General features: G+C 44.7%; 1 protein-coding gene across 1 annotated transcript in view; it reads right to left on the reverse strand.

Moving 5' to 3' along the window:
- The window catches only part of EGFR (epidermal growth factor receptor), a 278,427-nt gene that overhangs the window by 59,368 nt on the left and 194,994 nt on the right, over window positions 1–24,065 (reverse strand). Inside the window, exons 6-13 of the mRNA XM_073550044.1 lie at window positions 22,745–22,863; window positions 21,999–22,140; window positions 21,038–21,154; window positions 19,010–19,142; window positions 18,077–18,150; window positions 17,681–17,771; window positions 17,045–17,244; window positions 16,133–16,262 (exon numbers count right to left, since the gene is read on the reverse strand). Coding sequence (XP_073406145.1) covers window positions 16,133–16,262; window positions 17,045–17,244; window positions 17,681–17,771; window positions 18,077–18,150; window positions 19,010–19,142; window positions 21,038–21,154; window positions 21,999–22,140; window positions 22,745–22,863 — 1,006 coding nt within the window. The remainder of the gene's footprint in view (window positions 1–16,132; window positions 16,263–17,044; window positions 17,245–17,680; window positions 17,772–18,076; window positions 18,151–19,009; window positions 19,143–21,037; window positions 21,155–21,998; window positions 22,141–22,744; window positions 22,864–24,065) is intronic.

Consider the following 24,065-nt stretch of genomic DNA (forward strand, 5'->3'; position numbering starts at 1 on the left):
GCATCAGAATGATTTTAATTAAATTAACCCGGCCCACTACCGACAGGTGCAACTTAATCCAAGCTCCTATTTTCGCCTTGAGAGCACCTAACACGGGGTCAGGTTTTTATGTAAATAATCTGTGATTGACAGCGATACCCATATTCCTAAATACTTAAATTGATCCACTACTTTAAGCCTGCCCTCCTCTACTGTTCTCCTTAAACCCTCCATTGTGTCGTCTATTGCAAACAAATTGGATTTACTCCAGTTGGTCACCAATCCCGACATCCTCCCAAACCCTTCAATAAGTTGTATGGCATTACCCAAAGATGTTTTTGGGTTGCTTAGAAATAGCAAGTAGAGTTGAGCGAAACAGGTCAGTCAGATTCAAAAATCGCCGACTTTCACCAAAGTCAGGTTTCGCCGAGTGAAACCTGACCATAGCGTGAAGTCGGCCATGCGGTCGTCGACCCGAGCGCCAAAGTCGGGTTTCCCATAATGCTTGCAGGTGCCTTTTCTCAGCCAATGAGCAAGGACGCACACTGTGGGCAACGAGATGACACGGGCAGTGGCCACCACTATCTTAGAGAAGGGCATTGCAGTGATTGGCTTGCTTTGTGTGGCGTCACAGTGGCTATAAAAGCCCTGACCGCCGACCGCCATTTTACTTCTGCCGATCTTAGCGTAGGGAGAGGTTGCTGCCACTGTTTCTCAGTAGGGAGAGAGTTATGCAGGAAAGAAAAGTGATTCTGTGCTTGTCCTGATAGCAATTGTGCTGTACAGTTAGTGTGCAGTGACAGGGGAGGATTTTCTTGTGTGCAGCAGTGCTGGTTATTAGGCTGCCTGATAGCTGCATTGCTGTGTGTACACTGCTGTGCAGACTGCTTTTTACACAGCACTAATACTTTTATTCTTTTTTTCTGCACAGTTACTGACCGTTCATTTTTTCCCACACTGTATAGAGCTGTACGCTCCTCACACACTACCGTGTACCCGCTGGTATCACAGACAAATACATGCTAACTATCTGTGTGTGACTCCAGAAATAAATACGGAGATTTAAATTTTCCCCTACACCGTATACAGCTGTATGCTTCTGATATAGTACCGTATATCTGTTGTTTGTATTACAGTCAAATCCATACTGGGAGAGCGTCTGTGTGTGACTCCGGAAATAAATATGGAGATCTAAATTTTCCCCTACACCGTATACAGCTGTATGCTTCTGATACAGTACCTTATATCTGCTGTTTGTATTACGGTGAAATCCATACTGGGAGAGCGTGTGCGTGACTCCGGAAATAAATACGGAGATTTAAATTTTCCCCTATACTGTATACAGCTGTACGCTTCTGATACAGTACCATATATCTGATGTTTGTATTACGGTCAAATCCATACTGGGAGAGCGTCTGTGTGTGACTCCGGAAATAAATACAGAGATTTAACTCTTCCCCTACACCGTATACAGCTGTATGCTTCTGATACAGTACCGTATATCTGCTGTTTGTATTACGGTCAAATTTATACTGGGAGAGCGTCTGTGTGTGACTCTGGAAATAAATGCGGAGATTTAAATTTTCCCCTACACCGTATACAGCTGTATGCTTCTGATACAGTACCTTATATCTGCTGTTTGTATTACGGTGAAATCCATACTGGGAGAGCGTGTGCGTGACTCCGGAAATAAATACGGAGATTTAAATTTTCCCCTATACTGTATACAGCTGTACGCTTCTGATACAGTACCATATATCTGATGTTTGTATTACGGTCAAATCCATACTGGGAGAGCGTCTGTGTGTGACTCCGGAAATAAATACAGAGATTTAACTCTTCCCCTACACCGTATACAGCTGTATGCTTCTGATACAGTACCGTATATCTGCTGTTTGTATTACGGTCAAATTTATACTGGGAGAGCGTCTGTGTGTGACTCTGGAAATAAATGCGGAGATTTAAATTTTCCCCTACACCGTATGCAGCTGTACGCTTCTGATACAGTACCGTATATCTGCTGTTTGTATTATGGTCAAATCTATACTGGGAGAGGGTCTATGTATGACTAAGGAAATATATATGGAGATTTAAATTTTCCCCTACACCGTATACTGCTGTACGATTCTGATACAGTACCATATTTCTGCTGGTATTTTTGGTACATTTTTCCAAACATGAGGAAGTGTGGTGGAAGAGGCCGCGGACGTGGATGGGGGGGCAGCTGGTACTGATGGTGGTGGTGGTGCATCTGCTGGTTATGCCAAAAGCACAATAGCTCCTAAGGCAGGAGGTGTTGAGCCTGTGTCATTGTCTGGCTCAAGAAGGCCTTGAAGGTTCCCTTTTCTGGGAGTAGGGAAACCGCTTTTAAAGCCGGAGCATCAGGAACAGGTTTTGGCTTACATCGCCGAAACAGCCTCCAGCTCTATCACCTCCTCTTCTGAAGTTTCAAAAACTGCAAGCACTGAGTCGTCAGTGCAGGCTCCTGGTCAGGAACAACATCTTTCCTTGTGTCCTTCACCCCCATCAAAAGTGAAGGATGCGGCAGCCCACACTACAGATTACTCCATGGAGCTCTTTTCACATACCATGCCTGAGTTATCAAGTGAAATCCTGAATTCCCCAGTCCAAGATGAATATGACATGGAGTGCACTAATACACAGCCACTGCTAGATGATTCTGCTGGTACATTCACCCAGAGCACTGCATTGCCCTTGCAGTCTACTGAGCCTGATTATGACCCTGATGAAACTTAGGCATACTATACCACCTTACACGGTGACACAGAGGAAGGTGCAGATGAAATAGAAGAGGAGGTGATGGATGACCCAATTGTTGACCCGGATTGGCATCCATTGGGGGAAGAGGGTGCCACTGGCAATATCTCAGAAGAGGAGAAGGATCCTCTGCAGGCATTGACATCACAGCTGCGGTTATCTGGCAGGCCTGTAGCAGTCCAAAAACGTGTTAAAAAAACAAGAGTTGCAGGACAGCTTGGCCAGACGGTCAAATTAGCACAGTGTGCAAAGCCTGAAAATTTTTCCCAGAGTGGGAAGAGTGCAATGGGGCACTTTTTTGACTAAAATCCTATTGATGAGGCATGGCCAGACGGTCAAATTAGCACAGTGTGCAAGGCCTGAAAATTTTTCCCATAGTAGGAAGAGTGCAATGGGGCACTTTTTTGACTAAAATCCTATTGATGAGGCAAAGGATATCTGTAAGAAGTGCACTTACTCCGACTGAAGGTAGCCAGCAACGCTCCATCGCTTCCCCCACTGTAAGGCCACCGGTAAGCACACCACCAGCAAGAAATGTGGAGGTGTCATCGCAAGGCCAAAGCAGTCAGGGAATCACAATGTTTTTGCAACGAAAGACTGAATCTAGGCCATCACCACCACCATCACCATCACCAACCCCCTCTCAGTCCGTCATTTCCACCGCTAGTTCCCCCATATGCAGCTCTCAAGTCCAGCTCACCCTAGCAGACACTCTGAGTAGGACAAGAAAGTACTCATCCTCTCATCCGCGTACACTAGCTTTAAATGCCTACATTGCCAAACTGATCTCATTAGAGATGCTGCCCTTCCATTTGGTTGAAAGTGAAGCGTTCCACGAGCTCATGGCCTACGCTGTCCCACGCTATGACCTACCCAGTCGGCACTTTTCTAGAAAAGCCATCCCTGCCCTCCACCTGCATGTGAAAGACCGCATTGCCCATGCACTCAAACAATAAGTGAGTGGAAAGGTGCACCTCACAACAGATGCATTGGCCAGTAGGCATGGCCAGGGCCGTTACGTGTCCATCACTGCGCACTGGGTTAATGTGGTGGATGCAGGCTCCACAGGGGACAGCGGCGGTGGAACAGTGCTGCCTAGCCCATGGTATAGGAACTAGTTGGCTGTAGGCGTTTGACCCTCCTCCTCCCCAGAAGCAAAAGCTCGTCGACAGAGCGCAGTTGCACGAGCACTCCATCCGCAGCTGCCAGTGTTGCACACGAGGTGTCCCACTATCGAACAGCTAGTGGTAAGCATCAGCAGGCTGTTTTAATGATGATGTCTTTGGGTAACAACAGACACACCGCGGAGATACTGGCCGAGTACTTGCAGCAAAAAACTGAGTCATGGCTGGGCAGTCAACATCTTGAGCCAGGCTAGGTAGACAGTGATAACAGCCGTAATTCTGTGGCGGCTATAGCCCTTGCAAAACTCAGACACATACCTTGCTTGGATCACACCTTGAACCTGGTGGTGCAGTGCTTCCTAAATAATTATCCGGAGTTAACAGTCCTGCTCCATAAGGCACGAAGACTGTGCTTGCACATCCGTTGCTCGCCCGTAGACTCCAGTCGTATGCAGAGGCTGCAGTGAACGCTCCACCCTCCCCATGCACAGCCTAATCATAGACGTTGCAACAAGGGGAACTCCACCATGCACATGGTTGAGAGGCTGTGTGAACAGAGGCAGGCTGTAATGCATTTGTGGAAGGATACACGGGCAGGCAGTTTGAGGGCAGACATGGAGTTGTCGGGTGTGCAGTGGTCAAAGCTGAAGGATCTCTGTAAAGTCCATCAGTGTTTTGAGGAATGCACACAGCTGGTAAGCGCAGATGATGCCATCATAAGCATGAGCATCCCAATTATGCGTCTGCTCATGCAAACTTTGACGCACATTAAGGATCAGGCGTTTTCAGCGGAGGAGGAAGAGGAGGAGGGAAGCCTTGATGACAGTCAGCCATTGTCTGCTCAGGGAACTGTCCTGGACGAGGTGGAGGAAGAAGAGGAAGAGGAGGAGGATGAGGGGGATGATTATTTTGGGGAGGAGGATGCTTCTCGGGGGGGCAAGAGAAAATATTGGCTTGCCAAGGTCAGGTACAGGGTTTGAAGAGGAGGATGAATGAACTCATGGAGATCAACATCCGACACTGCGGAGACAACATCACGTGTTTCTCAACGCAGTGATTCTAGAGCACTGCCCCCATCCCTTATGGGAAATATGCAAAACATGCAAAACAGAAGCTGCGGAGGCACCATCACGTGTTTCTCAACGCAAGCAATGACCAGCCAGGTCTTTGTCCGGGAAGGAACAACCACGGGAAGGGCAGTCTCCAATGAAGGAAACCACCTATGCCAAAACATGGTATCCATCCACATACAGCTTTTTCGGGGTATTGCCCCTCATCAGTGTGGAGTAGGAAACTGGCTGGTAGGAGCAATGCCTAGTAAAAAGACTATGAAGAGGAGGATGAATGAACTCATGGAGATCAACATCCGACACTGCGGAGACACCATCACGTGTTTCTCTACGCAAGTGATTCTAGAGCACTGCCCCTATCCCTTATGGGAAATATGCAAAACATGCAAAACAGAAGCTGCGGAGACACCATCACGTGTTTCTCAACGCAAGCAATGACCAGCCAGGTCTTTGTCCGGGTACAGGTACAGGGTTTGTGCATGACTGGAGGGATGTGGATTTGGCAGAAAGTGCTCCTCCACCCACCACTGTCAGTGCAACATTGACACCTGGAACATTGGCCCACATGTGTGATTATGTATTGCGAATCCTAAAAAGGGACCCCCGCATTACCAAAATTATGAAGGATGACGACTACTGGTTGGCCAGCATCCTCGATCCACGCTATAAAGGCAAATTACAGAACATCATGCCACAGGAGAACCTAGAGCTAATATTGGCGAACAAACAAGCAACTCTGGTAAACCATTTGTTAGAGGCATTCCCAGCACACAGCAGTGGTGCAGGTTCTACCACTAGCCGTACTAGGCCAAATGGAAGAGGTGTTCATGGTGCACACAGCCAAACTGGCGTTGGAGACAAGGGTTTCATGACCATGTTGTGGACTGATTTCTCGAGGACTGCTCACTGTTAATACTGAATTGATTGCAACAGACAGGAGACAGCAGTTGTCAACTATGGTTCAAAATTACCTCTCCTCCCCTATCGATGTTCTCCCTCACAGTTCATTCCCCTTTGACAACTGGGCCTGTAAACTGGACACCTGGCCTGAATTGGCACAATATGCCTTACAGGAGCTCGCTTGCCCTGCTGGTACTGTGCTATCAGAAAGAGTCTTCAGTGCTGCTGGATCAATCCTGACAGAAAGAAGGACCAGTCTGTCGACCTAAACTGTTAGTGATCTTACCATCATTAAAATGAACCATGCATGGGTTTCAAAGGATTTTGTCCCACCTTCCCCTGATGACACATAGGTTGCCAGCAAAATGGCTCGCTTTGTCCTCCTCTTTCTCCAACTTCTCCAATTCCTCCATTTGCAGCTGCTGAATGTCCAGTCTACATCTCAACATATGCCAGTTTTTCCACCTCCCTAACTGGGCTGTACCCCCCCAGGGCCGGCGTCAGCACCTGGCGCACCCGGGCAAGTGGCGGTGCCCTGAGCAGGTGGGGGGCCCACTCGTGGGTGATGGCCCTGGCACAGGGCCCCTCACAGTACGCCAGTGTCTTTGACGTGGGGGGGCTCACTCGCTGTCACAGACACTGTCATACTATGAGGGGCCTGTGCCAGTGCCGTCGCCCATGAGTGGGCCCCCCCTGCTTGCTCAGGGCACCAGCATTTGCAATACTTACCTCTCCCTGCTCCACCGCTGTGACTTCTTCCACGTTTCCTGACAGTGACATTCAGGTCAGAGAGCGCGATGACGTCAAATCTGTATGCCCTCTGCCTGAACAGTCCAAGTGCAGAGAGCTGGAAGATGGCGACGCTGAGGAGTCTAGAGTAGAGCAGTGCTCAGCGAAGAGAGGTATTTCATTTTTTTAATGTTTGGAGCAATATATGGGGAGCATTATACACTGGAGAATTATATATGGGGCCCATCATACACTTGAGCATCATAGATAGGGCCCATTATACACTGGAGCATCATATGGGGCCCATTATATATGGAGCATTATATGGGCCCATCATACACTGGAGCATTATAAATGGGGCCCATCATACACTGGAGCATCATCCATGGGGCCCATCATACACCTGCGTATTATAAATGGGGCCCTTTATACACTGGAGCATTATAAATGGGGCCCATTATATATGGAGCATTATACACTGTTTGCATAATTATTATTAGGCAAGTTGTATTTGAGATGATTCTTTTTATCATTGAACAACAACTATGTTCTCAAGCAACCGAAAAGACTCATAAATATCAAAGCTTAATATTTTTGGAAGTTGGAGTGGGATTTTTTTAGATTTGGCTATCTTAGGAGGATATCTGTTTGTGCAGGTAATTATTACTGTGCCGAATTATTAGGCAATTTAATAAAAACCAAATATATACCCATCTCACTTGTTTATTTTCACCAGGTAAACCAATATAACAACACAAAATTTAGAAATAAACATTTCTGACATTCAAAACCAAAAAAAGGGACCAACATAGGCACCTTTTTTTACAATGACACTCAAAAGCCTTCCATCCATAGATTCTGTCAGTTGCTTGATCTGTTAATGATCAACATTGCGTGCAGCAGCCACCACAGCCTCCCTGACACTGTGTCCCACCCTCTCCCCATCCTGGTAAAAAGCCAGCTGTTGGAATTCCCTTCTCCTTTCAGCTCTATCCAGGAAGATTTTATTTACATTCTTTTGGGCAACCTTCATTCTATTCCTAGCCTCCACCGTGTTGACAGTCACCATTTCATCCTCAGCTTCCTTTAACCTCTTTATCGCTTCCTTCCCTAACTGCTTTGTCTTTGCCTTACATCTACTAATATCTCTAAATAATAGCCCTCTTAGGTATGCCTTCATAGCCTCCCAGACAGTAGACATCTCAGCACTTCCCTCATTAATGGTAAAATACTCCACCACCTCCCATTGTATTCCCTCTAGGTCTAAGCTATTCAACCAGTTAGGGTGAATTTTCCACTCTCCCCTGCGCCCGACCATTGTCTGCGCCGACCACAACTCTACCTCAACAGGGCAGTGATCCGAGACTGCCCTGAGCAAATACCTCACCTCCTTCACCATTGAATTCACCATCTCATTTCCCAAAGCCATGTCTATTCTAGACAGGGTGTCGTGTGCCGGTGAGTAACATGAATACCCCCTTTCCCGAATATGTCTCACCCTCCACAAATCAACCAACCCAATCTCCTGTATATATGTACCAAATGGGGTGACATGACTTTGTGTCCTATTTTGAGTGTTCTTGCTTTTGTCCCAGAAATCATCATATATGTTATTCAGATCCCCAATAACCAAAAGAGGCATACCCCCCTAAGACCAGTCAGTTCCATCACTTCTCTGATTTTCCTACTTGAATATGGGGGCGGGATATACATGGCGGCAACACACAACAGCACCCCAAACATCTTACATATCACCACCACATATTGTCCATCCGCATCAATATGCACTTACATTTCCTTATGCCTTGTCCCCATGGGAATTAAGACCGACACCCCCCCTGGAGTACGTAGAGAAGGTAGAGTGATAAGCCTTCTGTATCCAATTCCTTTTCAACATGTCCACTCTCTCTCGCACTAAGCGCATCTTAAGTAAACATATCAACGAAGCCCTCTGGTCTTGGACATACTGAAGGACAGCCGCCCACCTGGTATTATCAGCCAAGCCTCTTACATTCCAGCTCAGAACTTTAGTATGATCCCCCATAACATCACTTAACATACTGTAGACGAACCCCTCTCTCCCATACAAACAGTCTACCGGCCCCTCCCCCCTAAACTCCCTTCTCCCCCCCTTTCCCTTCCCAAAACTATAGTATCTTCCTCTCATCGAGAGTGGGGCTCCTCTGCCCAATACACACACTCTCTTTGTTCGACTTTCCCCTCCCGCCACCACCGAAACCACAACTCTATACATTGGTGCAAAACTACCAAAACATTTCACATTGAAGAGAAATTACAGTGCGTCGACGCAGCACTCCAAATCAAATCTCCATCTCCTCCCATACTGTATATAACAACAACATCAATAAGAGCCTGTAATTAGACAGACCGAACATTCCAAACTCTGAAAACAATGCCAAAAGGGAGCATGTATCAAAAAGACTCAGTTCTCCCACTCCAGGCATAAAAAACAACTCACACCCGAACTAACACAGGTGCTCAGTCCCCTTTGGCTTGTAGCTTTTTAGCATTAATGTTGATCCACTGGGTAGCGTCCTCTGGTGTAAGAAAAAACTGGACTTTTTCAAAGGCTACCACCCGCAGCTTTGCCGGGAACAGCATGCAGTACTGCACCCCCAGTTCTCTCAAACGTCTCTTGACCCCAGTAAATTACATTCTCTGTTTTTGGACCGCAGCAGAATAATCCGGATAAATGGCAATCCTCTGTCCATCGACAGTTAGATCCTCCAATTCTCTGGCCCTCCTGAGAATAATGTCTCTGTCCCTGTAGTTCAGAATTTTAGCAAGCATAGTACGGGGGTTAGCTCCTGGGGCAGGGGGTTGTGGAGGGACCATGTGAGCCCTTTCCACAGCAAAAACTTTCGTAAGAATCTCAGCTCCAGTTTTCTCCCTCAGCCAACAATTTTTGCAGCCATTTCTGACAGTGCCTGAGCAATCTTTTTCTCCGCTTTTTGCAACTTTACTACATGGTCTTCTGCAGTGCTCACCCTCTCCTCTACTGCACCCATGCGCTTATCCACATTCTGCAGAGCTTTATTTATGTGAGCTATTTCACCTTTTACCTCCTGCAGGGTCTGCTTCCATGAGGAGACCAAGTTAAAGACATCTCTCAGGGTCGACTCCCCTCCTGGCCTCTCTTCGTTCTGTGCCTCTGTCACCACGGCCATATTACTTCCCCCTGCCCCCTTCTGTACCTCAGTCTCATGTTCAGAAGACACCTCCTCCTCCTTGTCCGATCCATCTCCTCCTGGTGTCTCTGACTCCTTCATAGCTTCTACCCGTGCGAATTGCTGGAGCTTTGCAGCGGCTGCTATGTGCTTCTGACATGCGGCATTAGCTTTTGCAGCTTCCTCCCTGGCCGCGGCGCCATCTTGGATCGCTCCAGCCTCTCCTCCACCCGCATCTCGCTGCCTCCGTCTGGTCATCTCTCCCTCTGCAGACGCCCGGCCGGCACTCTTCTGGTCCCAGGACCTTCAGGCAGCAGCCAGCACTTGATTTAGGGCAGGCAATAAAATCTGCACATGATTAATCTCTCAATGGCAGCGTGAGCTTTCTCCTGAGCGTCCTCTCACATGGCCAGCTAGGACACGCCCCCCGCCGAGTGTTATTACCATAATTGAGCTAATGGTCTTGCATGAGAGAATATACCCGGCCTAGACTAATATGGGTGAACTTACACAAAATTACCAAAAATTGCTTGATAAAATGACAACAATGATTCTCTATGAAAATCTTATTGGAATTTATAATGGCCGCGTTGCAACTGATAGTAAACCTTTTAGTTGTTAGCAGGTATGGACTGGGACTGAAATTCAGCCCTGGCATTTGAAATCACACAGGCCCATACTGTCCCTGTCCCCAAGCACCAGATGGGATATATTACTAATATTACCTTTGATGGAGGATAGCAATATTTGCTATAAGACCAATATTACTAATGACACCTATGGCCTACTGGGGTAAGTGACGGAGTCAGCGACTTTGTGCTCTGTCACAACAGAATAGGTGTCTTGAGAATACTGATTCTGTTAGCAGACAAGGCAGCCCACGACCAGACAGGCCCTTCTGGCGTTTGCCAGAATTGCCAAATGGCCAGTCTGGCCCTGGTTGTTAGCATAGAAAGGTGCTGGTTATGTTTTCATAGGATGTGTAACTGCAAGATGCAGGAAAACTAGAATGGATTAGCAATTGTAAGCTGCTACGACGCACAAACCCTGCTGTCCAATTATACTTTATGCATTTAAGAAATCTTGCAATGACACGGAGATCTAGTTTTCCAGGAAAGCTAAAGGTCGGACTAAGAAGAAGATTAAAGACAGTTTTAATGCAATCAAGAGTTATGTGCTCAATTTCATTATGGCTTTCTGTGTGTTTCTGAAACTTCATCCAGGTATTACGCAAGTCGTCAGAAGATGAGCTAAAATTAGTGTTCTAATTAGAAAGTGTTCGGAAAGGATTTTCTGTTGGTCGGTATAGTGCTTTATTAAATTAGAAAAACTAAACAGAGAATGGAAAATGCTTCCGTTAGATTAGCTGTGGTATCTCACGGAACACATGCATTAGAGAAACAATACAGCCAAGGATTACATAACACACCTTCCATACAGGGTGCAGGTTACCCGGTGATCATACTATTTTATGTTAGCAGTAACATAACTTGAAGCTCATCAACCCATTGAAAAATTTCCTACATCATCCTCAATTATCACAGGTTTTTAAAGGCATTAGGGTGTGTGCACATGCTGCGGATTCTGCGACGTATCCGCAGCGGATTTGGCCCTGCGGATCCGCAGCAGTTTCTGCTGCGTTGTACAGTACCTTTATACCCTATGGAAAAAAAAAACGCTGTGCAGACGCTGCGGAATTTTCCGCGCAGATTTGCTGCGGTTTCAAAACCGCAGAAAGAATTGACATGTCAATTCTTTCTGCGGATTCCACTGCGGTTTACCATCTCCTCCATTGTGGAGTTGAAAACCGCAGGGCAAAACCGCAGGCTAATCCGCAGATAAACCGCAGGTCTTTTGATCTGCGGATTTACCTGTGGATTTTGCAAAATCCGCAGCATAATCCGCAGCATGTGCAAGTACCCTTAGTCTTCTCATGTTGGGAAAAAGGGCATCTTGCCCCCACCCTTCTTCCCAAGCACCAGGGCCTGATTGTAACTGCAAACCCTGCACCCACTAAAAGTACCCTCCTGAATAATAATCCATTACGCCATGACACAGCACTTTATGTTTCCTATTTTTCCCAGCATTTTTAAAAAGCTATTTTTTTAATGAATTTATTTATTTTTTGTAACTTATAGCACCATTAATTTCACAGCGTTTACAGGCATCATCATAACTGCCCTCATTGGGGCTTACAATCACAATTCTTCTGTACTGTTCTGTATTATGTCTGTCAGAGACAGATCATCAATATGCCATAACTGTACAGAACCTTATGTTGACCACCCTCATTTTGTGATGTAATAGTATGTTGCAAAGTTGGAAGAGAATAAATAACTGTATGTGATTTACCCATGGTCTATGTGGTTTTTGGGGGGCTATACAGTGAAGAGCAAAAGGGTAACAATGTTTTGAACTTTTGACTTTCATGCTCGATATCTGATTATCCACTTCTCATTAGAACATAAGACTACCATAATTTTATTTATAGACAATCATCTTGGCTATCGCATACTTAAACTTGACTTGCTCCTAATTAGCATATGATTAGTTATGCAGATTCTTGTCATGTCATTGCACTGTTACTGTTTTGCTCATAAAGATCTAGATTTTAATTATTATTATTTTGTTAGCATTTTGCAAATCCACCTTTGACTTTCAACACTGCCGAATCCTTCTGGGCATGCTCTAGATCAAATTTAAACATGTGTCAACCAAAATCTGATCCCAGGTCTCTTTTACACGTTCCCAAAGTTGGTGCATACTGATAGACTCACTTGGGTATGTATACAGTATTTTCTCGAATTCTACCCACAAGTGTTTAATTGGGTTGAGGTCTGGGGAGTGTAGGGGCCAATCCAGCACCTCTACTTCATTGTCATTGAACCATTTCCTCGCCAATCTCGACGAATGCTTTGTGTTGTTTTCCTGCTAGAACACTATGTCGTCCTTTTGATACCCATAGTACTTGAGTGTATGAAGTAACTCATCTTGTAGGATACTCACATACGTATAGCTCAGCATTGAGACCACCAGCGATCCTAGTCAAGTACCAATACCGTTGGCTGTGAAACTTCATATTATCAGGCTTCCTCCACAGAACTTGACATTTCCTTCAATTTCTCAATCCGTTAGCCCCTTTTTCCCTTGTTTATTTCAGACCTATTTGCACCTTTCACAGCCTAGTCTATTGACTTTTGTGTCATAGCTCCAAATCACTTGTTTCAAATCTTTCAATGTCCACTTCTCAAGTTCTCATACTTGTTTGCAAACTTGAATTGACGTTTCTTATGATGCATATTGAAGTTGAGGCTTCTTCACTTTCATTCGGGGCCCCATTCCAGACTTGTGTAATGTGCATCACATGGTGCTTGAATCGATGTCTGTGATCTCACTATTATAAAGCATGTTCGTCACCTCCGCTGTCTTCTTTGTCGCGCCAGAACTGATAGACCTTGGGATGAGTCGACTTGTTGACTCTGATATTTTGCCAGGACAGCCATCTCTCGGCTTTTGAATGGATGAACAGACTTCATTTCATATTCTTCCAATTGTCATGGCAGTTACATGATGCAGTTTGGCAATTTTCTTGGCCGAGAGATCGCTATCGATTAGCTGGATGAGGCTGTTTCTCTTTTCTTGGGAAATTGTCTTTATGGCTGCTCATCGAACCAGTGACCTTTCATTCAAGAGTCAACCTACTAACACAATAAGCTATTAGGGAATGTGAGAACAAGTGGTATTTTGTATGATACAGGAAGTTAAAAATTTTGACACCACCACCAGCAAAACAGTAACAATGCAGTGACATGACAAGACGCTGCATAACTAATCATATGCTAAATAGTTGCAAGTCAAATTTATGCATGAGATATCCAAAATGATTGCCTATAAAGTGATGGTAGTCTCACGATCAAAAGTTCAAGACAACTGCTACCCTTTTCCTCTTCACTGTATAACCACAGTATGTAGCACAGTAATGGTGGCTTGCAAGGGAAGGAGGCAAACGTGCTTCACAGGAGCTCCTGCAGCTTTCCCTACTAAAGCAACGACAGCCTACTAAATAGTGGATACTTTGGACTCAAAAGCATCAAGAACATGCCAGGATTCGTTGACCCCCAGAGATCCTGCTGACAGAAGATCTCCCTTCACGGTGATCCAAGCGGCGGCTGTCCCTGGTGAGGAGAATCAGGAGGCCAGGGCGGCACCGGGCACTGTGAGGCGGCTGAAGGACACTGGATATGATTCAGCAGTTTCTTCGCAGCTGGAAATCCCCTCTCTTCGCGGCCCATGCATCGGCTGTCAAGAGGGAGGAGAAGTGTCGCGAGACCGCGGATTCTTCAGATACCGGGAGGACGTGGAAGAAAGGTGATGCAGCGGTTTCTTTGCAGCGGGAGTCCGGCGGTAGAAAGTCTCCCCTCACTGCAATCAAGGTAACAGCTGTTAAAAGCGGGGAGAGGAGTCGGGAGGCCGTGACAGCTTCGGGTACTGGTAGGATGAGGAAGGATGTGTCAGCGCTTTCTGTGCAGCGACCAGGTGGCAGGAAACCTCCTCTTAACGCGGTTAAGGAAGCGGCTGTCAAGGATAAGGAGGAGACCGCAGTGGCTTCGGGCATGGGGAGACTACAAAGTGGAGAGGAGTCTACGACTTCACAACAGAATCCCCACGGGAAACCTACGCTGAGATGCGATGCACCTGTGTTCATGCCGAGGGCACAGGTAGGAGCTGGATTTCAGGTCCAAGAAGCGGTACTACAAGGAACGACTATGGAGTAGCAGGGGACTGCATTACCAACACCCTACTTGAAAGGACCCTCACGACCTGTTCACATAACCCACTTGGCAACGAAGCGCATTAATACTAAGGTGACAAATGAGAAATTATCGCAGTGGTCGGGGGTGTGGAGACAAATTGAATTCTACCCTCTCCTACTATATCCTCACCCATCCCTGTAGACTGTGAGCCCTCGCGGACAGGGTCCCCTCTCCTTATGTACTTGTGTCCCTTGTCTTACACATGTTCATTATTCTTGTCTATATTTCCCCTTTTCACATGTAAAGCGCCATGGAGTAAATGGCGCTATATAAATGCATAATAATAATAATAATAATAATAATAATGGATAAGGTAGAAAAGAAAAAAAGAACATGCCAGGCAATAACAGTAATTTTGACCATTGGTAACCTTTTACATGCTACTGTATATTTTATATATATATATATATATATATATATATATACTTGCTATAAAATGCTGATAAGCACAGCGCTGTGTTTTTGCCCCCTGCATCACCTCCTTCAGAGAACAATAGGGCGGTTGTACCCTATTGACTAATAACAGGACACGGCAGCTCTATCGTCTATCCTCAAGATTCAAGTTTTTCAGGGCAGTATAGAAGTGGATGAGGTAAAAGACACCTGTAGGAATCTAGAGAATGGAGCGGCTGTGTCCTGTCATGTGTCAGTTAGGGCACAAATAACTCTATCCTCCTTTGCAGGAGGTGAGGGAGAGGGTCACCGGCACAGACAGCACACTGTGTTTATAAGGATATATAGCTGACAAATAGAGAGGGGTCAAAATTAGGACCTAACAGCATCCTCAGTGAGTCGGCTGGTGTGCTGATAGTATGCCTGATACCGTCAGTAAGAACACCAGCCGACTCACTGAGGATGCTTTTGCGGCACATCTGCAGTTTGTCCCAACATCCATCAAGGCTCTTCACTAGCATAATCAGCCTGAAATTCACTTTCACTTGTTAAAGAGGTTGTACATAAATTTAAAGGGGTTGTCCACTACTATTCATCTGAAGATGTGGACAGTGACGCCAGCACTGATTGGGCGCAGGGCTCACATGACATAACAACCTCATATGAGCTCCTGGAACGCGTTTGCCAACACCGGAGGAGAGTATAGGTGTTTTTATATAATGGGGGCAAACATTCAGATTGAGAAGGAATTGTCCTAGTAGTGAACAACCCTTTTATATTCTATGTCAAACTGACCCCGGCGCTACGCTACTTCTGCTGCTTGGTGGTGATTGGTAATAATACATCACCAGAGAAGGCTCAGCGGGCATTGGATGATCAAAAGTTCCAGCCCTCATGGTGCTTACTCTCTCAAGCTGCCAGTAATAATGAAGCTCCTTATTACTACTCCGTCCAAATACTGGTCGTGCTCGCAGTTTGCGCTGCGTGTAGAAAGCAACTGAGAACACAACAGGGGGCCCCACTGGGCAAGTGACCAGCCTTCTCTCCCATACCGCTGGCCCTACATATATGTAAGCTGATTATACCAGAGACAGTGCGCTAAAAATACATTGAGGTAAATGGATGGCTATCAATAAGCAATGGAGATGTAGATTTACCCGGTAAGATTATTGCAGGATGCTACACATTCTTTTCCACGTTTAAATGCTTGACAGGAAAAACACATCGAGGGTCCAGATCCCCAACAACCATCTGAGCACAAAGGATCACAAAGCTTCCCCTCAGCAACTGCAAAATATGAAAAATGTAACATATTCAATCACAGCTATTAAAGTGTATACAAAAGACCACGTCTTTAACGGAAACCAGTCAAGTAAGTTATGCTGCTCAATCCACGGACAGCAATGAATCGAACCCTGGCTTCATGGTTACAGCCAGGTATATTTTTCAATAAATGCTCCCATAGTAAGAGACCTTTCAATCACCTAGAGCGGCACTGTAAAAGCAGGCCAAGGGCGGCACCGGACCTGTCTTGTCTCTGGTTATGGTCCATGGGCAGGACCTTCAAATATACAGTACGTCTGTTGAAATACAGTTATACTAGCTCCTACAGAAGTCACCTGCGTGTACAGAAGTAATATCAGGCTTTCATTTCAAATGGTGATATGAAATTTAAGGTTAATTTAAAGAGGTTGTCTGTGCTAAATGTAATTTTACCCAGGGGCTTCGGTTTTCCAAAAAATAAAATCAATTAAATCCACTGGTTGTCACCTCCTGAATTCAGTCAGCACCAGATGTGAGCCTGTAATTGGGTGCAGCAGTTTGATGACTTGAGCAGCGTGTCATCAGAAAAATCACCTTTTCTGGATGTTTTATACAAGGGGTGGATGGGTGCTATTCAATTCTGGCCTCAGGCAGCTGAAAAGCTAGAATATCTCTGTATCGTTAGGACTGTTTTGACTTCACTAATGAGCACAGTAGTGCTTTCCTGCCATATTGGTGTACATTGGGTCAGTGCATTACCATCTCTCTATAATGGCTAGTACTGGCGGCTTTAGAAGGTTGCTTACCACATTCTTCCTCCTTTTTATTTTCCAAGAGTCTGTTCTGTTGTTTATTTGTTCTGAATATACTTGTCCAGTTCATTGTGTCAAGATAGCAGACTTTTTTATTACTTTTAATTATGATGTCACCATCGCTCACTTCTGTGAGAGATCGTAATCCCAGTGATGATATGGAAAGATTTGTTATAACGAGTGAATATCTCCCACTAGAAGGTAAAAGACAGAAATTGTCAGGTTTCCATAGGGAATCTTATATATTCTTGTAAATCACACGTAAGACTTTCATTTGGGAAGACACATATTTGGTGTCCATTTTACCCAAAAATGACCAACGGTGAATGGCCTGCACTTTCAGGAGAAGCTAATAGCCTCCTAAACATCAGAATACAGATTGCACGATCCATTACTGTCTTGACGATGAAGATTTCCTTCTATCCATGGCTGTGACTGGAGCAGCTGTATACTCTATGGGCATATAATGGGGTTGAGACATGCACAACCTGGTCACGCGAGCACCCCCCTTCACCTTCCCCTAACTTCCTTTACCCAATACAGAATCACCCTATGTGTGCTTGTCTCTTTTTTTCATCAATTGTAAATAATCAAATTAAAAAATATTATATAGAACCTAAATATACTTACTATTGTTTTGTTCTGCCTCTGATTATTTCAAGATTTTCAAAAATACTCAGATCAGTGACATTTTTTGGCCACCATTGAATCATCAAAAAGCCTGTAACAAGAGGGAAGTAGTTATTATACTAGTACTTTTTCATTTACATTTTCCATGTAATTGGTAAGTACAAAATATAAAAATATATACAATTAATTGTCTATATAATAATCTTGTATTTTCCACAAAAATCTGCTCACAATCATTTACTAGAACCCTTTAATATTTTCGGCACTGGATGAAACTCAGCCCTATCCATGAGATGGATTAAAAAAAATGGCGCTTAGATCTTGAAAGCCATGAAGAAGTTATAGGAAAGGAGCCCTGAACGGGACGGTGACTTATTTTGTATCCTAATGACCTACCTGATATTTCTCGGATTGTTCTTAGATTGTTCAGTTTAGCTGGATCCATTCTTGGTGTATTGGTATAACGATCCCTAAAAACGTAATTGGTTTAGATGTGGTTAGTGCAGGAATATAATGTACGGCTGAGACAGATGATATGTGCTGAGGCTCCATGATGTCAGAGACGGATGTGGGATGGCACTACTCTCTATAATCATTATTTCATGTACAGTTCAGTTGGTAGAATAAAATGCACGCAAAGTAAATTAACTGCATACATTTTGAGCAATTGAGGTAGTCTTCAAAAGAACAGAAGATATCAGAAATTTCAAAATACAACTCTGAACATAGTAACATAGTTAGCAAGGCCAAAAAAAAGACATTTGTCCATCCAGTTCAGCCTATATTCCGTCAGAATAAATCCCCAGATCTACGTCCTTCTAAAGAACCTAATCACTGTAAGATACAATATTGTTATGCTCCAGTAAGACATCCAGGCCTCTCTTGAACCCCTCGACTGAGTTCACCATCACCACCTCCTCAGGCAAGGAATTCCAGATTCTCATTGCCCTAACAGTAAAGAATCCTCTTCTATGTTGATGGAAAAACCTTCTCTCCTCCAGATGCAGAGAATGCCCCCTTGTGACCGTCACCTTCCTTGGCATAAACAGATCCTCGGAGACATATTTGTATTGTCCCCTTATATACTTATACATGGTTATTAGATTGGCCCTCAGTCGTCATTTTTCTAGACTAAATAATCCTAGTTTTGCTAATCTCTCTGGGTATTGCAGTTCCCCCATCCCCTTTATCAATTTTGAGACCCTCTTTTGTACTCGCTCTAGTTCCATTATATCCTTCCTGAGCACCGGTGCCCAAAACTGTACACAGTACTCAATGTGCAGTCTAAAAACGCATTCCATTAAACGTACTAACTAGCATTGCACTTACCCAGTTTCTGCAAATTGCAAGATGTTGATACTTCCAGTAACTTTTGTACAGTTTAGAAAAGAATCAATGTTTGTCGCATTTATGGATAAGGCGTGTTCTAGAGCCCCAAATCCAATACCCTCACAAATTTTATCTGAAAAGAAGAAAACACAGTATTTAGTGGAATATCAGTTTTAATTAATTAAAGCGGATCTGTCACTAGATTTCATAGTACAAACTGCATACATTAATTAATACATGTCTCAGACCTGATGAGGTTGATGTACTTACTTTGAAAATCCATGTCAGAGTGACTATATCTTTATACTAAAATGAAATTATTTTTCCAGCTAAAAAGTGAGAGTTCACCAGTCCAAGTATATTCAGTCTGTAGCCACCCACCCTGACTGACAGCTGCAGCTTGAACTGACCCGTGTGAGATCTCAACAGGGATACCGTGGATCGGTCAATCAGGCTAGGTTGGCGGAGATTTAGACACTGAAGAGTAGAGACGAGCGAACCCAAACAGTAAAGTTTGGGGTTCGTACCGAACAACTACTGTTAATGTGTGCAAACTGTAAAGAGCTGCGGAATATGTTAGCGCTATATATAAAAAAGATTATTATTATTATTATTCAGGCATGGATCCAGAACACGGACTTCTCCAGAAAGTCCATGTTACTGTTCAGGTTCGGCACCCTGAACATCGGGTGTTTCCCACGCTGTCACACTGTCACTGGCGGATCTGATCAGCAGTAAGATTATTACCGCCAGTCAGAGAGTTGCAGTTCCACGCTGACACAACATGTATGGTGCCATGATGCAACCGTCCAGGCTGAAAACCAAGGGAGAATGAGATGCTGCAAGCACAGATTCAGTAACCAGTGGTGAAGTCATCTACGTTACAGCAGGTGTCCATCTCTGGCACTTCTCTGTGAGCCAGGACGATGAACTGCGGTGACCTCAATGAGATCACTGTGAGCACCACGAGATTCCGCCAATCAGAGTCTGTGCTTGCCGCTAGTCATGCAGATGACAGCATGGCAAAAAACGAATGTTCGGGCCCCCCATTCATCTGAATGGAATTTTGAACTAGTACTCGAACCAAACTTTTTTTAGATGTTCGGCCGAACCTGAAAATCCACGGGTTTGCCCAACACTACTGAAGAGCTGTCAGTCAGACTGTGTAGGTGAAGATGGACTATACAGCCATTCATATATGGATATAAAAGCACCAGCCCAATAGAGCATAGCTAATTTTTTTTATAATACATAGAGCCTGCAGTTGAAATCTGGTGACACACTTTAATAATTAAACAGTTCTTCAAAACTTGTAGACTATAGACTTTAATGGAACTCCCAACTGCAGAAGTTCTAGCCAATTAGGCTACATTGCCACCATAAGCTTTTGGTGAGCTTAATTTCTGCACCTATTTAAATTAGGCTACTTGTACTTAAAAAAAACAAAAAAAAACAACGTGTTTTTATAGTGCTGCATTTTTTGTCATGCTTTATATACTTCCTGGTATTTGGCTATGGCTGTTAAAGGCACATGATGGCTGATTAAATGAGCCATCATCTGCCGGGAAAGATGCAGGCTTGGCGTATGGGCCCGCATGAAAGTCAGAGAGACTGCGAAGGGGTTAAACACACTAAAAAGCAGCATACACTAATAGGAAACCTCACACTGTTAACCACATCATTTCAGCACAATTAAAGAGCATGCAATTTATTGGCAAATAAACTTGCCGAAAATTTAATTTATGGAAAACATTTGTCAAACCAGGCGACTTCAAATTTGAAAAGGTTCAATCATGTCTATAGCAAATACATCGGACAAGTAACATTTAAGAATTTTTATAAAAGATAAATACTGGATTCACAATCAGAAGTGTTTTCCTTGTATAATGTGAACATGCATCACCTATATTTGAGATGATGAAACCAAGGAAACAGTGAACTGATCTAAAACGTATTCCACTGATTTAATAAGAATAAAATACACTTTTTTCATATTAACAATGTTAATTTAACAATTTGGATATTTACCCTGTGTACAAGGTCCATTACACGGTTTACAGATGCGGACACCACGCTCCTCTGTCTCATATGAAAATTGGTCACAAGTCCGAACACAAGCTCCATGGTCTGTCACTATGTAATTATCTATATCATAAAAACTCAAATTTCAATAAAATTGTACATTTTTCATAAAATGTATTAAGAAAAGAAATAAGGCTAAATAAAAATATAAAAATGTGTTTTTTTAATTGGCAAATACTGAATATATCAATGCATATACAATAATTACATTTGTTATATTTGGGCTACACAACGGAATTTCGCTGACAAACTTTTATCCAAATTACACTAACATTGTATAAACTGCCAAACAGGAAATAAGATTTAACCCAATACTGATATTGACAAAGGGAGGGGAGTTGGACAAATGTTCCGTACAGTATGATCATAGATGACAAGAAATAATGCCTGAAACCCAAGGGCCGTAAACCTTCAATGGCAATGAGAAAGATCAACCAAAAGCAAATCAGTAACGACAATAAGTAAAGTTAATGCTCCACAAAATTGGACACATAGCAAAAGGTTAATGAATAGTGATGAGCGAACGTGCTGGGATAAGGCATTATCCGAGCATGCTTGTGTGCTAACCGAGTGACTTTATCATGCTCGAAAAATATGTTTGAGTCCCCGCGGTTGCATGTCCTGTGGCTGTTAGACAGCAGCAACACATGCAGGGATTGCCTAACAAACAGGAAATCCATGCATGTGTTGCTGCTGTCAAACAGTCGCGACTCGAGACATGCAGCCGCGGAAACTCAAGCATATTTTTCGAGCACGCTAAAGTCACTCAGCACAAGAGCATGTTCAGATAACGCTTTATCCGAGCACGTTCGCTCATCATTATGTAGTGAATGGTATCATTTTCATGTCAGTATCACTACTGCAGTATGTTTCATGGCGATCCAAGAATGGTAGTATTTCTACTTACGTGGACACATTGTTACGCATGAGGCACCAAAACTGTATTTCCCAAGAGGGCTGCGTTCCATCAGATAAGTATTGGGATTGTATACATTCACTGTCGGACAGTTTTCTTTGCATGTGTCACCATCACGAAACCGGCGGCAAGCCTAAAGAGAAAGTGATTCACAAGGATTTTATAACAAAAAAAACTTGAGTTATATGCACACAAAATATAGGTGTAAGGCTGGTTTCACATTAGCGCTTTTTAAGCGCACACACGGCCGGGGGTAGCTCCGCCCCCGAGCCGGCTCTCTGCCCGGCGTGCCCGCCCCTTGCTTGTAGCGCCGCCTCCTAGCGCACAGCGGCGCCTGCGATCGGCGCACCCTATCTTTAGCATAGGGTGCGCAGATCGTGCGCAGGCCGTGCGCTAGTTGCGCTTTGACCTGCGCTGCGCACTTTTGACGGTGCGCCGTGTGCGCCAAAATCCGAAAAGTTTGATTTTGGCGCGCACGGCGCACCGTCAAAAGTGCGCAGCGCGGGTCAAAGCGCAACTAGCGCACGGCCTGCGCACGATCTGCGCACCCTATGCTAAAGATAGGGTGCGCCGATCGCAGGCGCCGCTGTGCGCTAGGAGGCGGCGCTACAAGCAAGGGGCGGGCACGCCGGGCAGAGAGCCGGCTCGGGGGCGGAGCTACCCCCGGCCGTGCGTGCGCTTAAAAAGCGCTAATGTGAAACCAGCCTAATAGGTGTAATAGCTCTTTGTATTATTACCAGGCAGTCTGTTTCTTTAGGACCTTTACAACCAGATGCACACTGACTGTGACAGCAATCACTGGGCGCTGATCCCCTGCACCGCCCAGAACATTGTTGGGCACAACCAAGTTTTGTACCTGAAATTTTAAAAAAATGTAATTACGTTAACATACTGAATACAGTTACCTAAATATACTGTACTGGCTCATAGCTGCATGATGACTAGCACACTTACAGTACATATGCACATATACACTCACATAAATACACACCTACAAAATAGATAAAGTATTGTATGTACAGATTCGTGCAAAAGTCATCATTTCACTTTTCAGTAAAAAACAGGAGACAAACAGCAGGTGACAAATTTATCAGAAAAATATATAAAGGTGTAGAATAGGAATATTCCTCAAATTCAGCCTCGCTCATCTCCATTATAAATGGCAATCAGACGAGGATATGTGGCACCCCTGAGGGTTCAGCCGCCACAGAGGTACTGCACCTCTCCCAGAGGTGTGGTATTCCACTTCCCAGGTAAGGTGGAGGCACCTGACAGTACTCTAACACCTGCACCCAACACACACCCTATAGCAGCAGGGCACCCAGGATGTACCCTACGGGAGGAGGATCTCAACACTGCCTGGGTAGTAAAGGGTGTTGGGAGGTGGGTGGAGCTAGTGGGTTGAGAGCGGGAGAGTTGAGCTTTAGTTAGGACATTCTTCCTGTAGAGGGAGAAGTGAAAAGACAGGAGTGGGCAGCTCTTGGTCAGTATTTCTGCTGGGAAGGCAAAAATTGAAGAAAGCTCCCTGAAGAGGGAAGGGATCCTAGAAGAATGGCGCAGTGACCATACTGCCCGTGGGGCTCGTTCCACACCAGCTGACATCGGGTGGAGAGATCAGGTCACAGTGGGGTACCGACCCCCTAGCCTAGTGGAGATATCATCAGACTCAACTAGCAAGCCGGAGGTAGAGGCACCTATAGGTACCTTAGCCACAAGCCACAGTTATCTTCTCTGGAAAGGCAGCCATAAGGGATCAAGGGAACGCAGCGACGACATTATCCGTCAAGGTCCGCGGCTGCTGGCCTGGGACAATGAGTGTGAGGTGTTGGGAAGGAAGAGGAGTCGAAAAGCCAGCACAGTGAGATGGCCAGGAGAGGCACATACTGATGGGAGTTCTGGAAAGGTGTTCTCCATCTGCCTGGGAGTTGACTGAGCCCCTCACCTGGAGGAAGCAGCACCAAGCAGGCATCTGTGTGCACCAGAACTATGAGTAAAGCTTTGGAACTGCACTCTGTTGTATCCTCTAATTATTCCTGCGTCACCAATTAAACTATGCTA

Source organism: Dendrobates tinctorius, unplaced genomic scaffold (assembly GCF_039654945.1).
Source record: "Dendrobates tinctorius isolate UK_male_01 unplaced genomic scaffold, ASM3965494v1 ptg000162l, whole genome shotgun sequence".
In the NCBI taxonomy this organism is placed as follows: domain Eukaryota; kingdom Metazoa; phylum Chordata; class Amphibia; order Anura; family Dendrobatidae; genus Dendrobates; species Dendrobates tinctorius.